This window comes from Chiloscyllium plagiosum, chromosome 35 (genome assembly GCF_004010195.1).
Source record: "Chiloscyllium plagiosum isolate BGI_BamShark_2017 chromosome 35, ASM401019v2, whole genome shotgun sequence".
Lineage (NCBI taxonomy): Eukaryota > Metazoa > Chordata > Chondrichthyes > Orectolobiformes > Hemiscylliidae > Chiloscyllium > Chiloscyllium plagiosum.
Genome location: NC_057744.1, coordinates 39,388,733 through 39,398,783, shown reverse-complemented (window position 1 = coordinate 39,398,783; position 10,051 = coordinate 39,388,733). Strand labels below are relative to the sequence as shown.

General features: G+C 42.8%; 1 protein-coding gene across 3 annotated transcripts in view; it reads right to left on the bottom strand.

The window, feature by feature from the left end:
* siae (sialic acid acetylesterase) overlaps positions 1-10,051 on the bottom strand; it is a 132,188-nt gene that overhangs the window by 78,098 nt on the left and 44,039 nt on the right. For all 3 annotated transcript variants that reach the window (XM_043676963.1, XM_043676964.1, XM_043676962.1), the window contains exon 5: positions 8,902-9,076. In XM_043676963.1, coding sequence (XP_043532898.1) covers positions 8,902-9,076 — 175 coding nt within the window. The remainder of the gene's footprint in view (positions 1-8,901; positions 9,077-10,051) is intronic.

Sequence of the window (10,051 nt, the reverse complement as noted above, 5' to 3'; positions counted from 1 at the left end):
AGCTCTATAAAACTTTGGTTAAACCGCACTTGGAATACTGCGTCCAGTTCTGGTCGCCCTATTATAGGAAAGATGTGGATCCTTTGGAGAGGGTTCAGAGGAGGTTTACCAGGATACTGCCTCGACTGGAGGGCTTATCTTATGAAGAGAGGTTGATTGAGTTCGGACTTTTTTCATTGGAGAAAAGGAGGAGGAGAGAAGACCTAATTGGTCCATACAAGATAATGAGAGGCATAGATTCAGTCGATAGCCAGAATTCACCTCTATTTCCCAGGGCAGAAACAGCTAACCAGAAATGGTCATAGTTTTAAGCTGGTTGGAGGAAAGTATAGAGGGAATGTCAGAGGCGTGTTCTTTACACAGAGTGTCGTGAGAGCGTGGAATGCATTGCCAGCAGCAGTTGTGGAAGCAGGGTCATTGGGGACATTTAAGAGACTGCTGGACATGCATTTGGTCACAGAAATTTGAGGGTGCATACATGAGGATCAATGGTCGGCACAACATTGTGGGCTGAAGGGCCTATTCTGTGCTGTATTGTTCTATGTTCTATGACTCTATAACTCTAAATCACATTAGAGACTTTTTAATACAAAGTCCCACTGCCTGGCTGACTGCAAGACTTTGTTTCCTTCTTCTTTCCTACATTCTCTCACACTGTAGCTCAGTCATTCCCTGATACTCATAGAACATAGAACGTTACAGCGCAGTACAGGCCCTTCGGCCCTCGATGTTGCGCCGACGTGTCATACCAATCTTAAGCCCTTCTAACCTACACTATTCCATGTACTTGTCCAATGATGCTTGTCCAATACGCTTGTCCAATGATGACTTAAATGTACTTAAAGTTGGCAAATCTACTACTGCTGCAGGCAGTACCCTAATACCCTTACTACTCTCAGAGTAAAGAAACTTCCTCTGACATCTGTCCTATATCTATCACCCCTCAATTTAAAGCTATGCCCCCTCATGCTCGCTGTCACCATACTTGGAAAAAGGCTCTCCCTGTCTAACCCTCTGATTATCTTATATGTCTCTCTTAAGTCACCTCTCAACCTTCTTCTCTCCAACGAAAACAGCCTCAAGTCCCTCAGCCTTTCCTCGTAAGACCTTCCCTCCCTACCAGGCAACATCCTAGTAAATCTCCTCTGCATCCTTTCCAAAGTTTTCACATCCTTCTTATAATGCAGTGACCAGAATTGTACACAATACTCCAAGTGCGCACCAGAGGTTTGTACAGCTGTAGCATAACCTCATTGTTCTGGACCTCGATCCCTCTATTAATAAAAGCTAAAACACTGTATGCCTTCTTAACAACCCTGTCAACCTGGGTGGCAACTTTCAAGGAGCTGTGTACCTGGACACCGAGATCTCTCTGCTCATCTACACTACACTCCGCCCACTATTATTTACTGCCTGTTCATAACCCCATGTTTATTAACCACTCTCCATATACTTGCCTATGCTCAGCTTTCTAGCACTTCTTAATATGATTCACTTTCATTTCTTCTATTTCTCCTTGATATTCTAAGTCTATTTCCAGAACTTTCCAATCTTCTCTCTTTTCATACAAATCCCTGAAACTTCAGAGATTTCTTACATCAAGCTGAGATACTTAAATCTCAACACACCTGAGAATATTTCTACTGTGCACCTTCACAATGCTGTCACAATGCTGTCCATCACTGTTCTCTCGCTCTAGTAACGCTGCCCTCACTGCTGCTGTTACTAATTTCTGAACCACCATTCCATCATCACTACCGCCCCACAATTAAATTCGGAGTCATCAGTCCAGTTGATGGCATATTTTGAGGCTATCCCCTTTGCATTGATCAGGCTTATTCCACAAAACTTTCAGCCCCTGCCTTCACCATTCTCTCAGCCTAAAGTATCCTCTTTCCATTTACGATTACTACTTAGGCTTCTGCTGGAATATCCATCTCTGTATCCTGACCTTCAAGGTACATTAAAAACATTTATAGTAGTACATGTACAGAATCCGTATATAAATGATCTGGAAGAGGGCACTGTTGGTATGATCAGCAAGTGGCAGATGACATGAAGATTGATGGAGTAGCAGAAATCATAGGGGACTGTCAAAGAATACAGGAGAGTTGGGCGGAGAAGTGGCAGATGGAGTTCAATCCAGGCAAATGTGAGGTGATGCATTTCGGGAAGTCTAATTCAAGAGCAAATTATACAGTAAATGGAAAAGCCTTGGGAAAAGTTGATGAGCAGAGAGATCTTGGAGTTCGGTTCCATTGTACCCTGAAGATTGCTGCACAGGTGGATAGGGTGGTCAAGAAGGCATATTGTATGCTTGCCTTCATCGGACGGGATATTGAGTATAAGAGCTGGCAGGTAATGTTAAAACTGTACAAGACATTGGTTAGGCCGCATTTAGAATACTGTGTATAGTTCTGGTTGCCACATTACCAAAAGGATGCGGATGCTTTACAGAGAGTGCGAAGAAGGTTTACGAGGATGTTGCCTGGTATGGAAGGTGCTAGCTATGAAGAGGGGTGGAATAGGTTAGGAATGTTTTCATTAGAACAAAGGAGATTAAGGGGGGACCTGATTGAGGTTTACAAAATCATGAAAGGTATAGACAGGATAGATAGAGATAAGCTTTTTCCCAGGACGAGGGATTCAATAACGAGCAGTCATGCTTTCAAGTTGAGAGGTGAAAAACTTAAGGGGGATACACGCTGCAAGTACTTCACACAGATGGTGATAGGTGCCTGGAACGTGTTGCCAGCAGAGGTGGTAGAGGCAGGCACGGTCGACTTATTTAAGATGCGTCTGGACTAAGATGAGTAGATGGGAGAGCAGAGGGATACAGATGCTTAGGAATTGGGCGACATGTTTAGACAGTACATTTGGATCTGCTCAGGCTTGGAGGACCTGTAAAATTTCTTTGTTCTTCTTTGTTCTAATCCTGCATCTTGGTTTTTGTATCTTCCACAAAATAAGATGAATAGCGAAAGTCTTTTCCCCAGGGTAGGGGAGTCCAAAGGTGAGAGTGAAAAGATTTAAAAGGGACCTAAGGGACAACTTTTTCACACTGAGTGTGGTATGCATATGGAATGAGCTGCCAGAGGCGGATACAATAACAACAACTATCCTGTACATGGATAGGAAAAATTGGAAAGGACATGGGCCAAACACAGGAAAATGGGACTGGTTCAGGAAACCTGGTCAACACAGACTAGTTGAGCCAAAGGGCCTGTTGCTGTGAAGTTGAGTAAAGTAATTGTGGATTAGGAGGCAGGACATTAGAAATTGGTGTTTCTAAAATATTGATGCTTGTAAAATGCCAGGGGGGGAATGCATTGTACGATCCTTTTAAAAGACTGTGCTTCTTCTGTGCTTAGAGATTTAAAATGCTACTGCACAGGGGGCAATTGGTAAGTTGGCAGAACTAACTGCCATACGCTAGAGATAACAGCTCTCAGCTCTTCGAGAAAGCATCATCTATTTACAAAGGTACCAAAGGCGGAGAAGATGTTCCTGACAGAATATTCCAGAGGACACATAATCTAGTTGTAATTGCAAAATACTAAATTCTATTTGTTTGATATAAGTGGGGCTTATATTTATTGGTGAAGAAGGGCATGTGCCCGAAACGTCGAATCTTCTGTTCCCTAGATGCTGCCTGACCTGCTGTGCTGTTCCAGCAATAAAGTTTCAGCTTTGATCTCCAGCGTCTGCAGACCTCACTTTCTCCTCCTTATATTTATTGGAACAGCATACCATTAGAATCTTGCTTTATTCAGGAATAGTTAATAGTTAGAGTGGATTTCTTCTGTTTGTTATTAGTTTGGTTAATTTGTTCACTGTTAAGAGTTAGATAAATAAATTGTTACTTATTGATTTTAGAGTGTCAGGGATTTATTTTCTGTAATCATTAGAAGTTTCTGAAAAGCAAGTTACACCACATTTCATACTCATTTTATAAAGTATAAGAGAGTATCACAGGTTCCTCTTTCATATGAAAAATCTGTGCAGCAGAAAACTGAAGACGACACAGGGAGATCTACAAACAGGGGAAGATCGACACCAGAGATGACAGCTGATGTCTGGTTTTGAAAACTGCGTTGCTGTAAATTTAATAGGGGTTTTATTGGATCAATATATTTTCAAAGATTGGGAGGTAGATAACAAACCTTTAAGAGAAAGGAGGGTTAATGTTGTAAATAGTTGTTGTTCAATGTTAGAGTTAAAGAATAAATTTTTTTTATTAATTAGTGGAATTTAGGTAGCACTCTGTCACTCATACTTTAACAGATTATGAGGCAAGGCGAGCTTTTTTGTGTGTTTGGTTTAATTAGCAGAAGGGTTTATTGCCAAGTTGTAACAAGAGATTGAAGATATGGTTGCTAAATTTGCTAATGACACAAAAATGGGGAGGAAAGTAAGTTGTAAAAAGGACGCAAGGGGCTACAAAAAGGTATGTTCAGCGTGAGTGGGTAAAGATACCTCAACAGTGAAAGATTGCAGAGTCCTGAGATGCAGCAGCATCTGAAAGCCGAAGCGCATGAATTGCAAAAGGTTAACATTCAGGTAGAGCAAGTAATACAGGAATGCAAACAAAACATTCTTGTTATTGCAAGAGGAATTGAGGGAGGGAATTTCTGCTTCAGTTGTACAGAACATTGGCAAGACCACATTTGGAGTCCTGCATACAGCACTGATCGTCCTAGATTAGATTACATTACAGTGTGGAAACAGGCCCTTCAGCCCAACAAGTCCACACCGACCCGCCGAAGCGTAACCCATCCATTCCCGTACATTTACCCCTTTACCTAACACTACAGGCAATTTAGCATGGCCAATTCACCTGACCTGCACATCTTTGGACTGTGGGAGGAAACCGGACCACCCGGAGGAAACCCACGCAGACACAGGGAGAATGTGCAAACTCCACACAGTCAGTCGCCTGAGTCGGGAATTGAACCCAGGTCTCTGGCGCTGTGAGGCAGCAGTGCTAACCACTGTGCCACCGTGCCGTCCTGTTTAAGAAATGATGAAAAGGTTTGCTAGTCTAATAACTGGTAGGAGTGTGTTGTCATATAAGGAGAGGCTGTACAGATTAGACTTATATCCATCGAAGATTAGAACAGTGAGAACTGTTTTGATGGAAATTTATAAGATCCTGGGAGGACTTTACAGGGTGGATGTAGATAGTCTATTTTTAGTAACGGGAGAATCTAGAACGAGATGTTTGGGGGCACCTATACAGGACAGTTAAAGAGAATGTATTTTCTCTCAGAAGGTTTACTGCCTTTGGACTCTTCTTCAAAAGGCAGCAAAGGCAGAATCTTTGAATGTTTTCAGGTAAAAATAGACAGATTCTTGATAAGCAAAGAGGTGAAAGGTTACGAAGCTTCGGCAGGAATGTGCAGTTGAGGTTAAAATCACATCAACTGTGATTTTATCAAATGCAAAGCAGCTTCAAAAGGCTAAGTGGCCTACTTCTGGTCTTGATCCATCAGGCCTGTCTTGGCTCTCCAAATGAGCAATTTGCCAATAGCATTTTTCCCCATAATCCTGCATGCTTCCTTTTGAGAAAACAGTCCAATTCCCTTTTGAATGGTTTTATTGAACCTGCCTCCATCACATTCTCAAAATGTGCATTTCACACTTTAACCAGTTGCTGTCTGAAGTTTTTCTCATGTCACTTTTGCACCTTTACTAATGAGTTTAAATCTTTATAGCGACTTACGTATATATACACCCAGGTCTCTGTTACTGCACACTCTTTTAGAGCTACCCCCCTAACATTAAACAGTTTTTCCATGTTCTTCCTACTAAAATGTACTTAGCTCCAATCCACACTATTGCAGACAAACAAGTGACCTTGAAGCCATTTAAAGAACACAGTCTGGGTGAATGCTTGTGTCCACTAGTTAAAATAGAGTTTATGAATTATTCTCACTCATATTTTTTCCCATAGTTCTGCAAATTATTTCATTTTCAGATAATTCCCTGAATCCTTTTGAATCTCCTTCCACTGCCCTTTCATTGTTGTGTTCCAGATGAAAATAAAATTCTCAATACAGTTTCAAGGTGATTGGCAGAAGATCCAGAGTTGTGTCCTGCGATTCTCATTTCTTCATGATGTGGAGGTACTGGTGTTCGACTGGCATTGACAAGGTCAGAAGTCAGGTAGGAGAAAGTGAGGACTGCAGATGCTGGAGTACCAGAGTTGAAAAATGTGGTGCTGGAAAAACACAGCAGGCCAGGCAGCATCCGAGGAGCAAGAGAATCGATGTTTCGGGCATAAGCCCTTCTTCTGAAGTCACACAACACCAGGTAATAGTCCAACAGATTTATATGAAATCACAAGCTTTCAGAGCGCTCGTCCTTCATCAAGAGAAGTGACAAAGTAACAGCGCTCTGAAAGCTTGTGATTTCAAATAATCCTGTTGAACTATAATGTGGTGTCAGGTGGCTTACAGAACATAGAACATGGGTAGCATGGTGGCACAGTGGTTAGTACTGCATCCTCACAGCACCAGGGACCTGGGTTCGATTCCTACCTTGGGCGACTGTCTATGTGGATTTTGCATATTTTCCCTTTTCTGTGTGGGTTTCCTTCCACAATCCAAACATATGCAGGTCAGGTAAACCGGCCGTGCTAAATTGCCCGTTGTGTTAGGTGTATTTGTCAGGGGTAAATAAAGGATAGGGGAATGGATCTGGGTGGGTTACTCTTCAGTGGGTCAGTGTGGACTTGATGAGCTGAAGGGCCTGTTTCCATATTGTAGGGAATCTAATCTAATTGAATTACAGCGCAGTACAGGCTCTTCAAGTCCATTGTTCATTGGATAGGCATATGGACGAGAATGGAATAGTGTATGTTAGATGGGTTTCAGATTGGTTCCACAGATCGAAGTTGAAACTTTATTGCTGGAACAGCACAGGTCAGGCAGCATCCAGGGAACAGGAGGATTGGTTCCACAGATCGAAGGCTGAAGGGCCTGTACTGCACTGTAATTTAATTAGATTAGACTTCCTACAGTATGGAAACAGGCCCTTCGGGCCTCGAACTGTAGAACCAATCTGAAGCCCATCTAACCAACACTCGTCCATATGCCTATCCAATGACTATTTAAATGCCCTTACAGTTGTTGAGTCTACTACTGTTATAGGCAGTGCATTCCACACCCCTACTACTCTGAGTAAAGAAACCACCTCTGACATCTGACATCTGACCTATATTTATCATCCCTCAATTTAAAGTTACGTCCCCTAGTGCTAGCCATCGGCATCCAAGGAAAAACGCTCTCACTGTCCAATCTATCTAATCCTCTGATTATCTTATACGTCTCAATTAAGTCACCTCTCAACCTTCTTCTCTCTAACAAAAACAGCCTCAAGTCCCTCAGCCTTTCCTCGTAAGACCTTCCCTCCATACCAGGCAACATCCTAGTAAATCTCCTCTGAACCCTTTCCAAAACTTCCACATCCTTCCAATAACGTGGTGACCAGAACTGTAAGCAATACTCCAAATGTGGCCGCACCAGAGTTTTGTACAGCTGCAGCATAACCTCATGGTTCCGCTTCTTCTTTGAAACCATCAGCAACCTCTCCAAAGTCTTATTCTTCAGAAAGTTACATGCCCAGAACAGAACAGAGCAGGAAGCTCCTCATTGATGTTTTATAGAGGTGGAACATTATTTATTTATCTTTCTACTAAGCATCTATTTGTAAAATGTTGGACTTCAGATGTCTCTTTCGCAGCCGCATCAAATTATTCTGCAAGCTTCATAGATCGGATTGTGTGCATCCAGGTTCCTCTGATCCTTCACTCCCTTTAAAATTATTCAGTTCCTTTCCTCCTTCAATGACAATATATGTATAAAGAAGGTAGCTTTTGTGTATGTGCATGTCTATGAAACTTCATTTTGACATTCCATTTCCTTCAGCTGTGGACTTTACACTACAAGTGTTATGTAAAAATTTGTATTGGCAGTGTGTGGTCAGGTGACGTGCAGGGGACAGTTTGAGTGTTAAGTGATTAATGGGTTAGGTTGATGATTTGAGTGCAGCTTGATGAGTGGATCACAAGTGAAGGGCTGCACGAGTCAACTCTGATGTATAGATGCTGAAGTGATGGCCTGTGGCTGCAGGTATGACAGACTGGGGTTAAGTCTTCATAGAATCGTAGAGCTCCTACAGCGTGGAAGCAAGCAACTTGGCACAAGAAGTCCACACTGACCCTCTGAAAAGTAATCCACCCAGACCCATTCCCGTAATGTTCAACTTTCCCATGACTAATGTACCTAACCTACACATACATCCCTGAACACTATGGGCAACTGAGCACAGCCAATTCACCTGACCTGCACATCTTTGGACTGTGGGAGGAAACTGGAGCACCTGGAGGAAACCCACGCAGACACAGAGAGAACGTGCAAACTCTACACAAATAGTCGCCAGAGGCTGGAATTGAACCCAGGTCCCTGGCGCTGAGGCAGCAGTGCTAACCACTGAGCCATCGTAGATTAAGAGATATGTGGGTGATAGTCTGAGGGCTTGGAAGGTGATGGGAAGTGGCAGAAGGAGAAGGCTGGTGCTGTGTGAGTGATGAGTCAAATGTTACAGGGATACTTACTGGACTGCCGTAGAAAATATAGGTCAGGTCCTGCAAGGGCTGGCTGGTCGAGAGCTGCACAATCGTACTGAGGGTTTATTAGTGGATGATTATGCAAACAATATTCTCTGGCAGGCTGGACAGACTTGTTGCTTTATCCTATCTGACACGATGTATTGTCCAAGGAAGAGTTGGGTCAATAGCCTCCCTTGTTCTGATCCATTTGAACAGTTTGACAGCTGTTAATTATTCTGTGCCCACAGCAAACTAAGAGAGAATTCTAAGAAGATAAACTGTAAACTTACCTGAAAGGAATTTCACATTTGTGCAGGACTCGTTGGGAAGACCAAGCTTCAATGGGAGTTCCTCCCCAACATGATTCCACCAAGCCGATAGGATACTGTAGCTTATCATAGAGGTATTGACCAAACAACCAGCAGACAGCCGAGAATGAGGTGAAGTTGCCTTGTCCAAGAATCTCTAAGATTCAATAAATGGAAATGATGACAAGCAGGAAGCAAACTTAGCATCTTCAAATAAACATTGAGCCTTTCCACGATCAAATAGAGAGAAAATCAGACAAAGGGAATATAATCTTCAAACTAGAGTTAGACCTTGTAGAAGTGAAGTCAAGAAGTATTTATTTTGAACAACAGCTACTGGAAATCTGGAGCACTAACATCCTGCATTCTGTCAGACAGACTGACACCCACACACACACACACACACCCACCCACTCACAACCAGATGTGACTGAGTTCATAGAATCATAGAGTTCTTTACTCAAAACTGAGGGCTTTGTCAGGAATGCTAAAATGGCTGAAGTCTGCTTTTAGCCATTTAACAATCACAGTATAGCCACTGAAGTCAACTCGTCTACCTCCCAGCAGGCAGAATAGTAGTTTTTTAAAAAAAATGTATTAAACAATACACAGTTTACAAAACAATTAACATTAGCAGCTGTATACAGAGAAATAGCAATTTTACAAGGGAGAGGAGCATCAAAACCAGGCCCCAAACCCTACTGAAGAAGGGCTTATGCCCGAAACATCGATTCTCCTGTTCCTTGGATGCTGCCTGACCTGCTGCGCTTTTCCAGCAACACATTTTCAGCTCTGATCTCCAGCATCTGCAGCCCTCACTTTCTCCTCGAAGATTTTAACTTACTGCGAATCCTCTTGCAAGGATGCCTTCCTTGAAGAAGCTCTCTTCCCCCTCTTACAAGGATTTCAGTGAGTCCCTCTCTCACTGCACACCCCAGGTCATCTCCTCTGCACAGAAGAACTCAGATTTCTCCAGTTTCCTCATTTACCCTCCGCTCACCTTGTCTCAGTCAAATCCCTCAAACTCAGCAGCGCCTTCCTAATCTGCAATCTTCTTCCTGACCTCTCCGCCCCCACCCCACTCCGGCCTATCACCCTCACCTTGACCTCCCTCCACCTATCGCATTTCCAA